General features: G+C 40.9%; 1 protein-coding gene across 1 annotated transcript in view; it reads left to right on the top strand.

The window, feature by feature from the left end:
* The first annotated feature begins 16,951 nt into the window (after positions 1 to 16,951).
* The window catches only part of SLC17A7 (solute carrier family 17 member 7), a 136,257-nt gene continuing 131,148 nt past the window's right edge, over positions 16,952 to 22,060 (top strand). Inside the window, exon 1 of the mRNA XM_040433031.1 lies at positions 16,952 to 17,013. Coding sequence (XP_040288965.1) covers positions 16,952 to 17,013 — 62 coding nt within the window. The remainder of the gene's footprint in view (positions 17,014 to 22,060) is intronic.

Here is a 22,060-nt window from a genome sequence, read left to right as displayed (position 1 = left end):
CCCCCACATTAATTCCTACATATAGTTTTAGAATGGCTACACAAAATAGTAAGTAGCATAGTAAGCTGGTTGTTAAAATTGTTAAAATGTTCAGTTTCCGCCTTGCTCTCCATTCCAGGCTGGCTGCTATATACATTCATTGTTTCCTAATGTGGGGCGTGCTTATACTTTCAGCCTGGTACTGAAAACTATAATTCCTGGCATGCAACAAAGCGCTCCCACAAACTTCAGACCCATTGGCTTTAATTTCATCACATGCACCATGAGCCTATTGAGCTGATGCCTTTGGAGCATGCGCAGGGTGTAGATTTGCACATGCACTTATGGGACACTGGATTTCCGAGCCCTCTGTATGTTGTGTGACTGCTGACGTCATACAAGCTAGTGGAGTGGAAGGCAAGAACTTTACCATGTAAGTGATGCCAGGCAAAAACAGGAACTATCACAAACATCGGCAATTCAAGAAATGGGAATGAAAAAACAAAAAAAATCCCTATAAATAAAGGCACCAAATCCGTCCGTTTACCCCATGACACCAGCATCGCTGAGGTGCCTAATTCTGCTCTGACCAAGAACATCTTTCCCTGTCATTACCTCTTTAAGAAGGCGTGAACCATGCAGACCTTGTCACTTTTTATACAGCTAAAACAGGGGGCAAGGTTCTTGGTGACAACTGTGATCTCTGTCATGGTTCAGCTGAGACTCAGTTATGTGGTGGTGGTGATGGAAAAGAGGCAGATGGAGTGCCTCACCTACTGACCCCTTTAAACGTCCAATCTTTCTATTATTCTATAATATACATTAGGTGAAATCTGTTGTAGTGTTACGTAGAATGGAACCTAAATGTATAGGGGGAGTTACTCCACAAAATATTTAACACCCAAACTGTGTGATGTGAATGTATTATTAATCGGTGGAGGAGAGAACAGAAGTTAAAGGAAAATTCTGGACAGAACTGATACACTGGGGCAGATTTACTAGACGGCAGAAACGTAGGGGGTAATGTATCAAATGCGCTGCCCCAGAAAAATATAGGGATTTGGTCTGTTTTGTTGGTGTAATAGGTATTTGTGACTAAAGTGTCTTCTCTACTTAGGAAGCCCTCACACATTCTCTCCCAGAAAATCCACAGGTGCAGATTTTTACAAAGCTGCCCATTTTTTGGTGTTAATTATGGTGCAGATTTTTCCTCAGTGTTTTCCACTGCAGAATTAATTTCCCATTGAACTGAATGGAGAGACTCTCATACAGAAAATCCGCAACATGACATCATTTACATTGTGTAGCGGAAAACAACGCAGGGGTAGACCATTTTCAGCCCCATAGGATAACAGTGGGGAAGTCTTGATTAGTCATGAGCGAAGTATTCAAAAATTCGATTCGGCTGCTTCGTGGAATAAAAAATAAAAATAAAAAAAAATTTGCTTTGTGACAAATTTCTCCACTTTGCGGAGTTCGATGCGCTCAACACTAGTCGATGTTGCTGATGTTCTGGCGGAAAATTCTGCCACGTGTAAGGGCACCCTTACTAAGGGGCTTACTAAGGGGCGGTCAGATGTTTTGCGAGTGGAGCTACAGTATTTATCTTTGCACCTTTATGTAAAAAAAAGTTGCACAAAGACACAAGTAAGGCTACTTTCACATCTGCGTCATGAATAACGGCAGGCTGTTCTGGCAGAGGACAGGCTGCTGGAATTCTCCGGATCTGGCACTGCTGGATTCAAACTGAATGCCCGCTGGCCCCATTAAGTATAATATGGTCCGGCGAATGACCGGTCACATTACGGCAAAAGTGCAGAGAATCGGCCGGACACAAATCGCTGCACACTGCAGTTTGTGTCCGGCCGATTGCCGGCATTCTCTGCCAGATCAGGCAGTTGGATCGTCATCCCATAGATATGAAAATAGCCTTACTCCAGTCTCCTGATGGCATACAAACCTTTGTAATAAATATGATTAGATTTCAGAATGAACAATCAATAGGTATTTTGTGTGAGAATTGTAACAAAGGACGTGCAACATTCTGTAAATATCGCACTCCAAAAAATGAGAACAAAAAGTCGCGTCATAATACAATAGTTCCTTAGGTCAGTTTTGGGTCCAGGAAACACGCTCCATGTGATGGTCGCATTCCCCAAACTTAAAATGCTCCTAAAAAATTATTTGAAAATCAATTTTGCATAGGAAAAAGTATCATAACTCGTGAACGGAGCCTCGGATCAACAAAGGAAAAACAGCGCTTTTATCAAGTGATCCAGAGCCATGTCTCTACGTAAATAGCTGGACAGGGAGGTCACCGGGACAGATTCCCTCTAAGATAATGGCTGTTATATCTGTAGACTGCTTCTACTGCCTGTGTTAGGGAAGTATTTTTCTTGGACACCCGGTAAACCCCTTTAGGTTTTATTGGGCAGACTAGCACTTTAAAGGGTTGCCCATTGTATCCCAGGAATCCCTGGTGAGACGCTGGCTTCCAAGTGGTCATTCCTAGCGTAACAGGATTTTACTGACAAATCATCTCAGTCTTCCAGTCCTGCTAATGAAATATCACAATAAGCAAATATCGGCTCGGCTACCAATTAAAACCACTTGGCCTGACTCCAGGAATCGGCAATTTAATTTGTCACTATCTTTCCCCTTTTGTCAGGGATCCATCTGAGTCACAATAACATGTAGTTGGCAAATCTCATTATCTCCACTTGGCAGTGTTAACACACTCTGATCAGAAGACTGCGCGTCTGAAATCTGGATGACTTCTGTAATGGCTTCTAATTAAATTGGAATGGATGTTCTGTCAGCAGATAATTCTACAACTGCATTACTGGTGTCATGTATGAGCAGGGAAGTCCATAGAATATGGCCCATGTCTGAACAATGGTGGGATAAAGCCGACGAGCTGTGTAGACTACACCATGGAATATAGCAATATGATGTGCCTGTATCTGCTATTTGGTGGGTTCTCCAGCATAGAGATATTGATGACCTATTCTCCAGATAAGTCATCAATATCAGATCGGTGGGGGTCCGACATCCGGAATACCCACCAATCAGCTGTTCTGGGCAGCCACGCAATGGAAACTATATAGTGTACAGAGCAGAAGGATAAGGGTCCATTCACACGTCCGTGTGTGTTTCGCGGATCCACAGAACCGTGGATCCGCAAAACACGGACATCGGCGATGTGCGTACCGCATTTTGCAGACCGCACATCGCCGGCATTCTCATAGAAAATGCCTTTTCTTGTCCGGACATGTCCGGACATGTTCCGGACAAGAATAGGACATGTTCTATTTTTTCGGGATCGGAATTTCGGACCCGGAAGTGCGGATCCGCAATTCCGGATCCGGGCAGCACATCGTGCTGCCCCATAGAAATGAATAGGTCCGCAATTCCGTTTCGCAAAATGCGGAACGAAATTGCGGACGTGTGAATGGACCCTAAGGCTCCATACAGTGTGTAGTTTGCAGCGCCGGTGTACTGCACACTCATTTAGCTGCAGTACCTGGCATGGCCACTATGCAGCATATAGAGTTGCCTGTTGCTATATCTATCAACTGTATAATTTACCGCAGCATCGATCCCTGAAACAGCTGATTGGTGGGTGTGTCGTGTCAGACCCTTACCGCTTAGATATTGATGAACTATCATGAGATCCTACTGAATGCCATTCTGCAGCTTGCAGTTCCACTTTTCACCACTGGGGATGACAAATACTTAGACATAAGTACAACGCTGCTCCCCGCTTTGATTTAAAGGGACACTACCATAGGCTAACAATTTTTATGTCACTATTCTATGTCATTTTATTTGCATCACTTTCTGGGTATAATTTTTGAAGTCACTCCCTGTATACTAGTTCTTGTCCAAAGGTTTCTGTTAGCCTAGACTTTTAGTACGGCAGACATTCTCACTGAGGGGTGATTCACACATAGGTTTTTAGTAGCGTCTGTGTGAACTTTTGCAGTTTTAGCAGTGGTTTTATTTTGCTGTAAAAAACTCCAGCTGAATGTCTATAGGAAATATGAAATAAAGGACATACAGGCGTTTTTTCCCCCGCTACTGTTGTTTTTGTTAATTAGGTGGTATTTTGTGGGCCTCTGGTGGTTTTTTTTTTTTTTAATGCAGCATGTGGAAGGGGCTTTTTTGACAACTTCTCTATAGAACAAAATATACCAGACAAAAATGTGGTTCATACAGTTGTTTAAAAAAAAAGCCTCTAAAAAAGGCCATAAAAACCATACACAGCATGGAAAGAAAGCAAGTGGTTTCTATGGTGTTTTTATCTAGTGAGCAAAAAAAAGTAGGGCAAATGTGTAGAGGTAGACCATCGTAGACCATCCATCATGGAGGAATGGGGGTGACGCACACCTCCTATGTGCTATACCAGTAGGGGGGCTTCTCCCATTATCAGTGCACATAGGGCTTGGTTTCTCCCACACTCTGGACCTCCTCTTATTCAAAGAATGGTACAGTTTAAGTCAAACTATAATTAGAGAGAATTCAAAACCTGAATATAATGCTAATAATTATGTGTATACTGACACACCTAAATAAGAATATGTGCTTCCCAAAATTATTGTTGGAGGGTAAGGTAGAGGCATTATTGTGCTGCGATCACGGGTGACGCTAGGGAGGCTCGTCCCCGTTGCGGCCTGCTATTGGCTGCTCCCCCCTATCGCCGGATATTTAGATCCGTGCGACAGGGAGATGCAGCTGCGGCCGAGCGGGGATCAGGAGCGATGCGGGTGCCGGGGAGCTGGGTAAGTATAATCTATATGAGTTGCTGGGCATTGGGGGGTCATTATAAGGGTTTGATAACCCCTTTACAGATATTCAGTAAAGGTTTTTGGGATGACTTCTGCTGCTATTTAGAACTGGAGATGCATACACAGCCTGCTTCCTGACTGTGGAGCAATCACATTTATGGTACCTAACACATGTTATTATTCAGGTGTGACAGTATATACTGCTTTTGCATTATATTCATGTTTTGAATACACTCTACTGATGGTTTGACTTACATAAGTATACAAAGGACAGAAGAGGGTATCATTTTGATTGTACTGTGATGCCTGTGATCAGGAGTGGACTGCGGACTTAAAGTGGTCCTGAAAAAAACTAAAAGTGGTCCCATGTTGTAGGCAGGTCCAAACTGACAGAAGACAGGGCAACATAAGTAGGCAAAGCCTGCAATACCATAGTGCAGCACAAAATACCGCTCCAGCAGAAGCGAACAGTGCAGCAGAAAATGTGGTGCTCTCGCCAGAGTGTTCAACAGCGAGAACAGTGATACAGTCAAGATCAGGAGGACACCTGTAGCTGTTGGCCAAGTACATGAGTACCTTGTACTCCTAACCTTAATTAATGCTGAGAGAATCTGATCATTTTATTCCATAGCTGCTGGCCGTGAGGAGGGCTCGAACACCTCCCTGGTCATCGGCCCACCAGGAAATTTCCCTATAGGGTCTATGGCAGTCCGCCCCTGCATGTGATGTTTTCCACCTGCTAATTGTTTTGTTTTTTTCTTTTTTCTTAAATTTATTTGGATCCGAAATGAACAACCCCATTCAGGTGAATATTCTGCAATAAAATGTGCCACGTGTGAAGGCACTGTGAGAAAAAGATTCGTCCTCCGGGGTTCCTTATTGGAATTGATCCGGTGGATTTTCTAAAATCAGCAGCAGCAGCTCTTGTGAGAACCGAATCCCCTTTTACGTTGGTTTAGGAACCTTCTTTCCTATAGGTGACACTATCTTGTTATATATACAGTAGGGTAAAGATGTATGCAGCATTGTCCATGAATTATGGACCCAATAACTCACGAGGGGGATTTAATGAGACAGGCCATGCTGCATTTATTAAAAAATTCCCCACAGAGCAAGTCCTGAAAAACACATAATGGTCATTCAATCAGGGCATTGAGGTGTTTTTCCTGACAGTAAAAAGCACACTCCTGTAAAACCATAGTCAAAGTGGTTCTCCGAGTGTTTTATACTGATGACTGATCCTCAGGATAGTTAATCAGTGTGGGATCGGTGGGGGTCAGACTCCTCACACCCCTGCTGATGAGGAGGCCACTCTGCTCCAGAGAGTGCCACAGTTTCTTCCTTGGCCAGTGACACCACATTCAAGTGGCCTATGTGCAGCTCAGTCCCATTCAAGTGAATGGGGCTGAGCTGCTTTACCAAACACAGCCACTATACAATGGACGGCGCTCTGCTTGGCAAGCTGTGAAGCCTCTTCTAATAGTTGATTAGATACTTTTGTCTACCTTTATATTGCCCATGTGGTACATGGTTATAAAGAGACCTTTTACCACCTGGCTTACTTTACAACAGAATTTTGTGCCAAACATTTTGTGCAATTTGGCACATGTTGTCACATCTTAAGCCACATCCCATTTCTGCTAAGCCACACCTCTTCCTGGCTAAGTTACACCCCTAACTGCGCCAAGCACAGAGTAAATTTAAGCCTATGTGTGAACCTGGGTCAAGGATACCTGTACATGGAGCACTAAGGCTGGTGTCACACAGCTTTTCTAGCGATGTTAACGTTTTTTCTTTAACCACCTCAGCCCCCAGTGCTTAAACAACCTGAAAGACCAGGCCACTTTTTACACTTCTGACCTACACTACTTTCACCGTTTATTGCTCGGTCATGCAACTTACCACCCAAATGAATTTTACCTCCTTTTCTTCTCACTAATAGAGCTATCATTTGGTGGTATTTCATTGCTGCTGACATTTTTACTTTTTTTGTTATTAATCGAAATTTAACGATTTTTTTGCAAAAAAATGTCATTTTTCACTTTCAGTTGTAAAATTTTGCAAAAAAAACGACATCCATATAGAAATTTTGCTCTAAATTTATAGTTCTACATGTCTTTGATAAAAAAAAAATGTTTGGGTAAAAAAAAAAAAATGGTTTGGGTAAAAGTTATAGCGTTTACAAACTATGGTACAAAAATGTGAATTTCCGCTTTTTGAAGCAGCTCTGACTTTCTGAGCACCTGTCATGTTTCCTGAGGTTCTACAATGCCCAGACAGTACAAACACCCCACAAATGACCCCATTTCGGAAAGTACACACCCTAAGGTATTCGCTGATGGGCATAGTGAGTTCATAGAACTTTTTATTTTTTGTCACAAGTTAGCGGAAAATGATGATTTATTTTTTTTTTTTTCTTACAAAGTCTCATATTCCACTAACTTGTGACAAAAAATAAAAAGTTCTATGAACTCACTATGCCCATCAGCGAATACCTTGGGGTCTCTTCTTTCCAAAATGGGGTCACTTGTGGGGTAGTTATACTGCCCTGGCATTCTAGGGGCCCAAATGTGTGGTAAGGAGTTTGAAATCAAATTCTGTAAAAAATGACCTGTGAAATCCGAAAGGTGCTCTTTGGAATATGGGCCCCTTTGCCCACCTAGGCTGCAAAAAAGTGTCACACATCTGGTATCTCCGTACTCAGGAGAAGGTGGGGAATGTGTTTTGGGGTGTCATTTTATATATACCCATGCTGGGTGAGAGAAATATCTTGGCAAAAGACAACTTTTCCCATTTTTTTATACAAAGTTGTCATTTGACCAAGATATTTATCTCACCCAGCATGGGTATATGTAAAAAGACACCACAAAACACATTCCTCAACTTCTCCTGAGTACGGGGATACCAGATGTGTGACACTTTTTTGCAGCCTAGGTGGGCAAAGGGGCCCATATTCCAAAGAGCACCTTTCGGATTTCACTGGTCATTTTTTACTGAATTTGATTTCAAACTCCTTACCACACATTTGGGCCCCTAGAATACCAGGGCAGTATAACTACCCCACAAGTGACCCCATTTTGGAAAGAAGACACCCCAAGGTATTCCGTGAGGGGCATGGCGAGTTCCTAGAATTTTTTATTTTTTGTCACAAGTTAGTGGAAAATGATGTTTTTTTTTTTGTTTTTTTTTTCATACAAAGTCTCATATTCCACAAACTTGTGACAAAAAATAAAAACTTCCATGAACTCACTATGCCCATCAGCGAATACCTTGGGGTCTCTTCTTTCCAAAATGGGGTCACTTGTGGGGTAGTTATACTGCCCTGGCATTCTAGGGGCCCAAATGTGTGGTAAGGAGTTTGAAATCAAATTCAGTAAAAAATGACCTGTGAAATCCAAAAGGTGCTCTTTGGAATATGGGCCCCTTTGCCCACCTAGGCTGCAAAAAAGTGTCACACATCTGGTATCCCCGTACTCAGGAGAAGTTGAGGAATGTGTTTTGGGGTGTCTTTTTACATATACCCATGCTGGGTGAGATAAATATCTTGGTCAAATGACAACTTTGTATAAAAAAATGGGAAAAGTTGTCTTTTGCCAAGATATTTCTCTCACCCAGCATGGGTATATATAAAATGACACCCCAAAACACATTCCCCACCTTCTCCTGAGTACGGAGATACCAGATGTGTGACACTTTTTTGCAGCCTAGGTGGGCAAAGGGGCCCATATTCCAAAGAGCACCTTTCGGATTTCACAGGTCATTTTTTACAGAATTTGATTTCAAACTCCTTACCACACATTTGGGCCCCTAGAATGCCAGGGCAGTATAACTACCCCACAAGTGACCCCATTTTGGAAAGAAGACACCCCAAGGTATTCCGTGAGGGGCATGGCGAGTTCCTAGAATTTTTTATTTTTTGTCACAAGTTAGTGGAAAATGATGATTATTTTTTTTTTTTTCATACAAAGTCTCATATTCCACTAACTTGTGACAAAAAATAAAAACTTCCATGAACTCACTATGCCCATCAGCGAATACCTTGGGGTCTCTTCTTTCCAAAATGGGGTCACTTGTGGGGTAGTTATACTGCTCTGGCATTCTAGGGGCCCAAATGTGTGGTAAGGAGTTTGAAATCAAATTCAGTAAAAAATGACCAGTGAAATCCGAAAGGTGCTCTTTGGAATATGGGCCCCTTTGCCCACCTAGGCTGCAAAAAAGTGTCACACATCTGGTATCCCCGTACTCAGGAGAAGTTGAGGAATGTGTTTTGGGGTGTCTTTTTACATATACCCATGCTGGGTGAGATAAATATCTTGGTCAAATGACAACTTTGTATAAAAAAATGGGAAAAGTTGTCTTTTGCCAAGATATTTCTCTCACCCAGCATGGGTATATATAAAATGACACCCCAAAACACATTCCCCACCTTCTCCTGAGTACGGAGATACCAGATGTGTGACACTTTTTTGCAGCCTAGGTGGGCAAAGGGGCCCATATTCCAAAGAGCACCTTTCGGATTTCACAGGTCATTTTTTACTGAATTTGATTTCAAACTCCTTACCACACATTTGGGCCCCTAGAATGCCAGGGCAGTATAACTACCCCACAAGTGACCCCATTTTGGAAATAAGACACCCCAAGGTATTCCGTGAGGGGCATGGCGAGTTCCTAGAATTTTTTATTTTTTGTCACAAGTTAGTGGAAAATGATGATTTTTTTTTTTTTTTTCATACAAAGTCTCATATTCCACTAACTTGTGACAAAAAATAAAAACTTCCATGAACTCACTATGCCCATCAGCGAATACCTTGGGGTCTCTTCTTTCCAAAATGGGGTCACTTGTGGGGTAGTTATACTGCTCTGGCATTCTAGGGGCCCAAATGTGTGGTAAGGAGTTTGAAATCAAATTCAGTAAAAAATGACCAGTGAAATCCGAAAGGTGCTCTTTGGAATATGGGCCCCTTTGCCCACCTAGGCTGCAAAAAAGTGTCACACATCTGGTATCCCCGTACTCAGGAGAAGTTGAGGAATGTGTTTTGGGGTGTCTTTTTACATATACCCATGCTGGGTGAGATAAATATCTTGGTCAAATGACAACTTTGTATAAAAAAATGGGAAAAGTTGTCTTTTGCCAAGATATTTCTCTCACCCAGCATGGGTATATATAAAATGACACCCCAAAACACATTCCCCACCTTCTCCTGAGTACGGAGATACCAGATGTGTGACACTTTTTTGCAGCCTAGGTGGGCAAAGGGGCCCATATTCCAAAGAGCACCTTTCGGATTTCACAGGTCATTTTTTACTGAATTTGATTTCAAACTCCTTACCACACATTTGGGCCCCTAGAATGCCAGGGCAGTATAACTACCCCACAAGTGACCCCATTTTGGAAAGAAGAGACCCCAAGGTATTCGCTGATGGGCATAGTGAATTCATGGAAAAAAAAATTTTTTGTCACAAGTTAGTGGAATAGGAGACTTTGTATGAAAAAAATAAAATAAAAAAAAAATCATCATTTTCCACTAACTTGTGACAAAAAATAAAAAATTCTAGGAACTTGCCATGCCCCTCACGGAATACCTTGGGGTGTCTTCTTTCCAAAATGGGGTCACTTGTGGGGTAGTTATACTGCCCTGGCATTTTCCAGGGGCCCTAATGTCTGGTAAGTAGGTAAATGACCTGTGAAATCTGAAAGGTGCTCTTTGGAATGTGGGCCCCTTTGCCCACCTAGGCTGCAAAAAAGTGTCACACATGTGGTATCTCCGTACTCAGGAGAAGGTGGGGAATGTGTTTTGGGGTGTCATTTTACATATACCCATGCTGGGTGAGAGAAATATCTTGGCAAAAGACAACTTTTCCCATTTTTTTTATACAAAGTTGGCATTTGACCAAGATATTTATCTCACCCAGCATGGGTATATGTAAAATGACACCCCAAAACATATTCCCCAACTTCTGCTGAATACGGAGATACCACATGTGTGACACTTTTTTGCAGCCTAGGTGGGCAAAGGGGCCCAAATTCCTTTTAGGAGGGCATTTTTAGACATTTGGATACCAGACTTCTTCTCACGCTTTGGGGCCCCTAAAATGCCAGGGCAGTATAAATACCCCACATGTGACCCCATTTTGGAAAGAAGACACCCCAAGGTATTCAATGAGGGGCATGGCGAGTTCATTGAAAAAAAAAAATTTTGGCACAAGTTAGCGGAAATTGATTTTTTGGATTTTGTTCTCACAAAGTCTCCCTTTCCGCTAACTTGGGCCAAAAATTTCAATCTTTCATGGACTCAATATGCCCCTCAGCGAATACCTTGGGGTGTCTTCTTTCCAAAATGGTGTTATTTGTGGGGTGTTTGTACTGCCCTGGCATTTGAGGGTCTCCGCAATCATTACATGTATGCCCAGCATTAGGAGTTTCTGCTATTCTCCTTATATTAAGCATACAGGTAATGAGATTTTTTTTTTCCGTTCAGCCTCTGGGCTGAAAGAAAAAAATGAACGGCACAGATTTCTTCATTCGCATCGATCAATGTGGATGAAAAAATCTCTGCCAAAAAAAGAAAAAGGAGGGGAAAGGCGTCTGCCAGGACATAGGAGTTCCGCCCAACATCCATACCCACTTCAGCTCGTATGCCCTGGCAAACCAGATTTCTCCATTCACATCAATCGATGTGGATGAATAAATCATTGCCGGGATTTTTTTTTTTATATATACAAAGTGTTTGCCAAAGTATATGAACACCGCCACCTCCTCAGCTCATATGCCTCGGCAAACATATCTTTTACTGCAGAGGAGAAATCTCGTCTTGCAGCGCCGCATACACCGACTTGCGTGTAATCTGACAGCAGCGCAATGCTTCTGTCCGAATGCACATCAGTGCTGCAGCTGGTTGATCGGTTGGTCCACCTGGAAGGTAAAAAAAACAAAACAAAAAAGAAAAAACCAGGCCGCAAAGCAATAACTTTATTAACTTTAGAACAGAACATATTAACTTTTTTAAACTTTTTAAACTTTTTTACTTACCGGTAATTTTTTTTTTGTTTAGTTTTTTTTACCTTTATAGAACAAACCTCTCCTTCCCCATGGGACAATGTGCAAAGCGCAAATCGCCCAAAGATGTGGCGAAGTACGTTATGCACTTTATCCCAGGTGAAAGGAGAGGTTTGCAGCAGCTGAGAGTAAAAGGGCCCTAATAGCCCTGTGTGCCTGTCCTGTGAGATGCAATCCCTATGCTAGGTGTACCTGTGTGTGGTACTTCCGGAAACACTCTCCATAGCATAGGGCAGGGTGGTCCGGACAGTCAGGACAGAAATAGCGGGTGTCACGCCTTATTCCACTCCTGCTACAGACACGACATCTTTTTCGGGGTGACGGTTGGGTTGAGGTACCAGAAACGACACTGGGGAAATGTCGCTCGTGTAGACGACTAACTACACTGGGGGATGGGGCCACGGAACCTCCTGGGTAAAGGAGGTTCTCGATGATCTCTTCCTGGAATTTGAGGAAAGATCGTGTTCTCCCAGCCTTACTGTAGAGAACAAAACTATTGTACAGCGCCAATTGAATTAAATATACAGACACCTTCTTATACCAGCGTCTGGTTCTGCGGGAAACTAAATACGGAGACAACATCTGGTCATTGAAGTCCACCCCTCCCATGAGCGCATTATAGTCGTGGACACAGAGGGGCTTTTCAATGACACGGGTTGCTCGCTCAATTTGGATTGTCGTGTCTGCGTGAATGGAGGAGAGCATGTAAACGTCACGCTTGTCTCTCCATTTCACCGCGAGCAGTTCTTCGTTACACAAGGCAGCCCTCTCCCCCCTTGCAAGACGGGTGGTTACAAGCCGTTGGGGGAAGCCCACGCGACTAGTTCGCGCGGTGCCACAGGCGCAAATCCGTTCTAGAAACAAATGCCTAAAGAGGGCCACACTTGTGTAAAAATTGTCCACATAAAGATGGTACCCCTTGCCGAATAAGGGTGACACCAAGTCCCAGACTGTCTTCCCACTGCTCCCCAGGTAGTCAGGGCAACCGACCGGCTCCAGGGTCTGATCTTTTCCCTCATAGACACGAAATTTGTGGGTATAGCCTGTGGCCCTTTCACAGAGCTTATACAATTTGACCCCATACCGGGCACGCTTGCTTGGGATGTACTGTTTGAAGCCAAGGCGCCTGGTAAAATGTATTAGGGACTCGTCTACGCAGATCTTTTGCTCGGGGGTATACAAATCTGCAAATTTCTGGTTGAAATGGTCTATGAGGGGCCGAATTTTGTGGAGCCGGTCAAAAGCTGGGTGGCCTCTGGGACGGGAGGTGGTGTTGTCGCTAAAATGCAGGAAACGGAGGATGGCCTCAAATCGTGCCCTGGACATAGCAGCAGAGAACATGGGCATGTGATGAATCGGGTGCGTTGACCAATATGACCGCAATTCATGCTTTTTTGTCAGGCCCATGTTGAGGAGAAGGCCCAAAAAAAATTTAATTTCGGAAACTTGGACTGGTTTCCACCGGAAAGGCTGGGCATAAAAGCTTCCCGGGTTGGCGGATATAAATTGTGTGGCATACTGGTTGGTCTCTGCCACGACTAAGTCCAAGAGCTCCGCAGTCAAGAACAGCTCAAAAAATCCCAGGGTCGAACCGATTTGAGCCGTCTCAACCCGAACTCCAGACTGGGCGGTGAAAGGGGGAACTACAGGTGCGGCTGAAGTTGGTGACTGCCAATCAGGGTTTGCCAGCACCTCAGGGATTCTAGGGGCTCTACGGGCCTGTCTGCGCGGTGGCTGCGACGGGGTAACTAGTGCACGTGCCACCGTACCAGCTTCAACTGCCCTTCTGGTGCTCGCCACGTCACCATGTTGTACGGCAGTGCTGGTACTAGGTCCAGGGAGGGCTGCGCTGCTGGTGTATGCCTCACCACGTGATCCGGCAGCGACAGCCCCACTCTGCTGCTCTTGAAGCGGATCCTGCATAACCTGTGGTCTAGCGACACGGGGCCGGGTACGCCTGGTGCTGCCAGGGACCTCCACCTCCTCGTCCGAACTTTGGGTCAGAGAGCCACTGCTTTCCACAGGTTCATATTCTGACCCGCTAGATTCATCAGATGAGGGTTCCCACTCCTCATCCGACTGGGTCAGAATCCTGTAGGCCTCTTCAGAAGAATACCCCCTGTTTGACATTTTGGACTACTAAATTTAGGGGTATTCCCTGAGACTACCCAAGAAAAAAAGCAAACCTGTCTTACAAAGGGGAGGCTAGCGAAGTACCGGAGGCCGCTGCGGTTGATAAAAAATATCAAAACTGATTTTTTTATCGCCGCAGTGCGTGTAAAATGAATGTGCAGTGATCAAAAAATATATATTTTTTGTCACTGCGGTGGGGCGGGCGTGGGTGAACGCACGTGTGGGCGACCGATCAGGCCTGATCGGGCAAACACTGCGTTTTGGGTGGAGGGCGAACTAAAGTGACACTAATACTATTATAGATCTGACCGTGATCAGTTTTGATCACTTACAGATACTATAAAAGTACAAATGCTGATTAGCTGAATATAAGTGACTGCGGTGCGGTGGGGTGGGCGCTAACTGACGCTAACTACCTAACCAAGGGGCCTAAACTATCCCTAAAACCTAACAGCCAATACCAGTGAAAAAAAAAAAGTGACAGTTTACACTGATCACTTTTTTTCCTTTCACTGATGATTGACAGGGGCGATCAAAGGGGTGATCAAAGGGTTAATTGGGGTGCAGGGGGGTGATCAGGGGCTACAGTGAAGTGTTTGGTGTACTCACAGTGATGTCTGCTTCTCTGCTGGATCCAACCGACGAAAAGGACCAGCAGAGGAGCAGAGAAGCCATATAACAGATCATATTTACTAATATGATCTGTTATATGGCTTGTGATTGGATTTTTTAAAAATCGCAAGCCTGCCAGCCAATGATCGTTGCTGGCAGGCTGGTGACGAACTTGTTCTTTAACTTTTGCCGGCCCGCGATGCGCATGCGCGGGCCGGCTTGGAGCGAAATCTCGCGTCTCGCGAGATGACGCGTATATGCGTGACTGTGCGCAGCGCTGCCACCTCCGGAACGCGAATCTGCGTACAGCGGTCCGGAGGTGGTTAAATCACACCATGCTCTGATTATGGATTTTTTTTTTTACCTCATTGCCTGACATTTTTTGTCCCATAGACATCCATTTTTTTTTTTGTGCCCTGCTTTAAAAAAAATGCAAGTGCTAATGTGTTTTAGCAGCATTTTTGCATGCCAGTTTTTGTACCAATATATTTTCCCCACAGAATAAGTGACAGTACAGGGGAGTACATACAGTTCTTTCCTATAGAAAAGAACAAAAAAAAACAAGGCATACAAAAATACTGTCAAGTAAAAAACACACTAATTAGAAAAAAAAACACCTAAAAATGCATTGAAAAAGCTACAAAAAAGCTTATCAAATCAGGAGTTTGTGAGGCTTTTTTTTGCCAAATTTTGCTATGAATCTTGGTTGCACTTTTTGTTAAAGTTCAACCAAAATCTGCTTTTGTGTTCTCAAAACAATTTGTGTTTTTTTGTTTTTTTTTTAGAAATGCTTCCATTAAGAATCACAGTGTAAAATTTTAAAAACCAATCATGGTTTTCAGTGCTGCGGGTTTTCCAGTTTTATTTAATTGAGGAAATGCTGGCTTTTAATATGGGCAAAAAATGTGCATTGATTCTAACTTTAGAAATTTCATTTTTTTCCGGTATTTTTTTAATTGCACTGATACCCAGCCCCTTATGCATTTATTACAGGCAGTAACATAAACTCTGATTAAATATTTAATATCAGGACCCAATAAGTATAATTCATCATTAAAATAAATTAGAATTCATAAATAATAACAATATAATCTGCCATTCAGTAAACATAAATTAACAGTTTTTTAAACGCTATTTTGAATTTTTTTCTAGTAAGAAAATAATTTCTTTACCTTGCATTTATACTTACTTTTTACTTGTAGTTTGTACTGAAAGAGTTAAACACAGTCAAATCAACTGATAATAGAAATTCCGAAACTGTTCAACACCCCTCCACAAACACCACCCTTCTAAACAAACCAAATTGCACCCATCCCCCCTTACTAAGTACCTTTACAGATTATTATAAGCAATGTCTGCTGCTCCCCCTCCCAGCTCTCCTCGTCCCCTCCCTCAGTAGAACTCAGCTGGGACTTAACAGGGAAGCGTCTTCTAATCCACCTCCAAATATAGCAATTTGAGTGGAGTTGTCCATGGTGCTGAAGCCAGGGAGGAAGAGGTGGGGGGTGAGAAGTCTACAGCTGAGTGAGGGACTCATCCTCTCTACACCTTGCTCTTCTAAGGGTGTGAGAAGGATTTAGAAAGCTATGGAATGAATGAAGAAGAGAGAAGTTATAGCTGGCTATCCAGACTAGATAATTGAGGGTCTCCCTAGTGCTGAACATCCTTACTGCAGAACCTCCGCTGTCTGAGCAACCTGATTAGGTAAGAACTACCCTTTATGGTCCTGAAGAACCTGCTCAAGTAGCAGCTGCTGGCTATGATCCTGAATACCTGATCACAACCTGATGCTGTCTGTGGTCCTGAATCTGGCTACATAATCTCTGTTGTCCATGGTGCTGAATACCCGACTACAGTACATAGTCACTGCTGTCCATGGTGCTGAATACCTGGCTACATAGTCAATACTGTCCATGGTCGTGAATGCATGACTTCACTGTCCCTTGTGTCCATGGTGCTGAAATGAGACGATTCCTTGTCCATGGTCCTGCCAGACATTCTCTATAGTGGTAGAGGAGCCCTGACGACCACTAGAAGCTTCTCAACATAACTCTGACTCCAGAGCTTTTTTCCCCACTCTGTTTCATGGCCATCCCACGCAAGAAAGAAGGATATTTATTGGATATTATACTGCATAGCACAGCCTGAGCTCCACTGCTATCACTCCTATGGCTTTCCTCATTACTACATAAGCCGATGCCTACTTATGTCTGTCTCTTCCAAGGCCACACCATAGATGTTCCACCTTCTACTGAATGCTCCATGTATTCGGATTAAGTCATAATAATCAATTAGCCATTATTTATTTTGGCCTTAACGTTCGTAATGAGAACTTTTTCTTGAAATCACAGATTCAATAACTGGACTTATTAATAGGATCGCCATGGAGTTTAAAAAAGAGGAATTCAAGAGGGTAGCGGGCAATACCCTAGGACATCTGCACAGGTATTTATTGAACCTCTACATGCATCTTTTATCAGTAACATCTATATAGCAGAGCTGAGTTTGTCTTTTTGCAAAAAACATCACAATGAAGGTATCGCCATATGTTATCCATGGCTTTCCAGAACACCACAGGTTCTCCTATCGAATTGTCTTCCCTTGTCACAAATGAATGCAGCACTGCTACATCTTCCCATAGAAATATAAAGTCTGCAGTATTGCTGGTATTTGTATCACTATATAAGAGAGGGATGACTTCTATAGATTTTTATGAAAGTATTAGTGTTACTATTCAGTTCATGATATTATAACATTAGCTTAGTGTACTATTTATTGAGAAATGTGGTTTTTGGTAGCAGCAGGTATAGACTGCGGTTTTCTATTGTTCTTGGACTGATACATTGTAATAGCGCACAGTCCACACAGCTTTCCTGAATTATTTATACTCTGGAAATCTTGATTTATGTTTCTGACCCAAAATTTAATCAAAATCTCATTGTGCCATTCATCACCGCATTTTAATGCCCCTGTGCAGCCGGCTAACCCCAAGGGGTATGTGAGGGCTGCAGACACATTCCCCTTAATGCCGCTCTCCACTCATTCATTCATTCATTTCATCCCAACAACATTAATCCGAGCAAAATCAAAGCGGCTTTTCCATTCACAGGCCTTGGTATTTTTTTTTTATCTTGATTAATTTCTGCCCATTGCTTGTCCTAAGAGTGGGCACAGAGGATCTTAATGTGCTTATGGGTTTAGGAGGGTGAAATACTGGGAGAAGTGATTACGTTGATGGCCTGCAAAGTATATTATCCTGTAATCCCACTGTGAGGTTAGGGATGATTTGATGGAGGGGTTTTTCAATCCCCTATTCTAGACCTCACTCAGCAAAAGGACACATAGAAGGAGAAATGTGAACCGAACAGAGTATCCCTGTATACTATCTGTCTGTCCGTCTATCTATTATCTACCTAGCAATCTATTATCTATCTATCTATCTATCTTGTATCTATCTGTGTCTACTATCTATCTATCGATCTAAATATTTATCTATCTATCTTGTATCTATCTGTGTCTACTATTTATCTATCTATCTATCTATCTTGTATCTATCTGTGTCTACTATCTATCTATCTATCTATCTATCTATATGTCTCCCTATCAATCTATTATCTATCTATCTAGCTATCTATCTACTGATCTATCAATTTGCCTATCATCTATCTTATCTCTATTGTGGCTCTCTATCTATCTATCTATCTATCTATCTATCTATCTATCTAATATCTATCTTTCTATTTATCTGTTGATCTATCATCTATCAATGTGTCTATCATCTCTATTGTCTCTCTCTCTCTATATATATATTTATATATAATCTTGCTATAATTGTGTCTGTTTCTTATCCATCATCTATCTAGTATGGATTCTATACTACAAGTATAGCACACATACATTTTGTAACCGCACACCGATTTTATATTTATATATATATAAGATATATGACTGCAGGTGCCAGCTTCCTCCTGGCGGGCCAGCCCTGCACCTCTGCATTGTGCCCTGTCAATATGGAGCAGCAGTACTTCCGGTGGATCAGTGCTCCCCTTTACCGTACTGCAGTCATTTTTGCCTCTTCCCAAAGTCACCTTGTACATAACCTTGTCCCATTGATTGCTGAATCAGGCTGATGACTGATCACAAGGTGTGGTGGCCCAGGCATCTCCAGCCACACCCCTTAACCCTTACACGTCGTACCTCATACTGTCCCTTACTACCTCTCTATGGATTACTTAAGAGTTATTATAACTCATTGTAGATTGTAAAATACAAGAGAGATCTGCACATCAGAGGATTAGTACTTCTAGAAGACCTCATCAAGTATATCCATGCATCCCCCGATAGATTCATGTCATATGCATTATGATATGTATTCTAGTATCTAAACTATATGGTTGACATGTACCCTGTAATCCTGGCACGTCCCAGATTATATTATAGATTTTTTGTATATATTCTTTTTACTTTTGCATATTATACACACACTATATACATAATATATATATGATCTAAATGTACACACGTTCATATATTCACTTTAAAACACGTATACATATATATATCTTCATATACATATACACATAAATAATAAACACACATACAAGTACATTATACATAGACATGTAAGCACATACTATAAGTATAGAGATGCACATATATACATATATACCAATACGTACATACATTTACACACACAATGTATTTATTGATTTATTATATATTATGGCTTTTTCAAGTGCATCTCTACATCATTTTCCTTTCATTTTATTTCATTTTCCTACACTCCCTCTATGCAGCACAGCGCTGGTAGACAAGTAGCTAGAATATGTCATTGCTCAGATGACTTTTGTATGAAATCTTGCTGAGAAGAGATTGAATAATTGATCACTGCAGTAAATAGATGGAGAAAGTCTTCATTTATATTTCATACAATTAAACATCGCCCTTGCCCGGCTAGTTCGCAATCTGCACATAAACCAGTTTACTCACCTCAGACTGAAGACACAGCAAATAAAAGATTCTGTACCAGGAAGAACTTCAGACTCGACAGACACTGGGGCAGAGCACTGTACAGTCATTTTCTATGCAACATTCAAGGGGTAAAACAATGGGAATCAAAGCAGCCGTTACATAAAACCTTTGTGATGTAAGGCAGAATCTGATATACGATATACCAGTCTGCTAATCGGTAAATTGAGGAAATGCGAATTTTCTTTGTTTTTCTTTTTATATGTCTTTGCGAAGAGATGCTAAAGGCTTTAACCCTCTTTATCCTTTACCGGCAATGTTGCACCAATTCTTTGGGGATACATACATTAAACATAATACGTGCACTACATACATGACACAGACTATTCATGTTACATGAATTATATACATTCACCACTCCTTATGCTGGATTATGTAAAAAAAAAAATAACATTTATCATTTGTATTTATATTGAATATATATATATATATATATATATATATATTTACAAGAGCAATCTTTCAACCTTTTAGGGTATATTTCTTGAATTCGTTGCAGATGAATGTATTCCACATTTTCAGGGTGTTTCAGTATATTTCAGATTAACCTGTATGTAAAAATTCATTTTATTATTCCTTACTTCTACGTTTCCTAGCCAGTACCTATATAACTAACAGTATTAATTAAAGGTCCTGTATATATATATATATATATATATATATATATATACACACAAAGATATTTACAAGCAATATTTTAGGGTATATTTCATGAATTCGTTGGAGATAAATGTATTACACATTTTATGGATGTTTCTGAATATTTTAGATTAACCTAAATATACAAATTCATTTTAATATTCCTCACTTCTACATTTCCTAGCCAGTACCTATTTAACTAACAGTATTAACTATATATATATATATATAGAGAGAGAGAAATGTGTGTGTGTATATATATATATAGAGAGAGAGAAATGTGTGTGTGTATATATATATATATATATATATATATATAGAGAGAGAGAGAGAGAGAGAGAAATGTGTGTATATATATATATATAGAGAGAGAGAGAAATGTGTGTATATATATATATATATATAGAGAGAGAGAGAGAAAAATGTGTGTATATATATATATAGAGAGAGAGAGAGAAATGTGTGTATATATATATATATATATAGAGAGAGAGAGAGAGAGAGAGAGAGAGAGAAATGTGTGTGTGTGTATATATATATATATATATATATAGAGAGAAATGTGTGTGTGTATATATATATATATAGAGAGAGAGAGAGAAATGTGTGTATATATATATATATATATATATATATAGAGAGAGAGAGAGAGAGAGAGAAATGTGTGTGTGTATATATATATATATATATATATATATAGAGAGAGAGAGAGAGAAATGTGTGTGTGTGTATATATATATATATAAAAATCTTTCATGAATTAGTTGGGGATGAAGGCATTCCACAGAATGCTTTGCTTCAGTATATTTTAGATTAACCAACATATACCATTTAATTTTAATATTCCTCAATTGTATTTTTTCGCAGCCAGTACCTATACAAAACTGTGTTAACAGCTCTGAACTTCAGTTAAATTGCTAAATATTTAGATAGATTAGATAGATGTGCAATAGATGATAGATAGATAGATAGATAGATAGATAGATAGATAGATAGATAGATAAACCTTGGTCTTGGTGTTTCTTTATTTTCTGCATATTCTATTGTTCTGATTTCTATTGTACTTTCCTTTCTGTGAATACAGATAGGTGTATGGCACATAATTCAATCATCTTGTGTTAATGAAACAAGACTAGAGCAAGCCATTAACTGGGACACTTCTGCAGGACACATTGTAACCAGATTATGTCACCCACCTCCCACATAGACAGTAGCCAGATTACTCGGTGCAATGTGCTGCAGATATAATCTACCGGGCACCATGCGCTCAGAGTCACAAGTATACATGAGAGAAAATCCTATTATACTGTAGATCAATGCAATTAACTACATACTAAATAGTCAGAACTATCTAATCTAATATTTATCTATCGATCTATATATCTATCTCTCTAGTTGATACCTTTCGATCTATTTATCTATCTCTCTAGTTGATATCTATCTATCCGTCTATATAAAGGAAAGAATTGCAGCACTCTTAAAGTAAAATCTAAATAAAGCTGTGCTGATAGATTCATGCCATGACATGTCAGCTCTATGGGAGCCTTTCTCAAGCAAAGGGTTATAGACTGGGACCACAATATATGTCATGTGCCATAATTACATGATTAGAATCATAAAATCAGTATACATAATCATTAGTAGTGCTATAATATTATAGACAGTGGTAGTCCATAGTATATATATATATATATATATATATATATATATATACACAGTCTATATATATATATACATATACACAATCGTGTTCCTGCATATAAATACAGTGAATAAAAAGTATTCAAAAATCAAATAGAAGACGAAATATCAGCTAGCAAACTAG

Source organism: Bufo bufo, chromosome 1, assembly GCF_905171765.1.
Source record: "Bufo bufo chromosome 1, aBufBuf1.1, whole genome shotgun sequence".
NCBI lineage: Eukaryota > Metazoa > Chordata > Amphibia > Anura > Bufonidae > Bufo > Bufo bufo.
The sequence above is the reverse complement of the archived record's forward strand: the minus strand, read 5'-3'. Positions and strand labels throughout refer to the sequence as shown.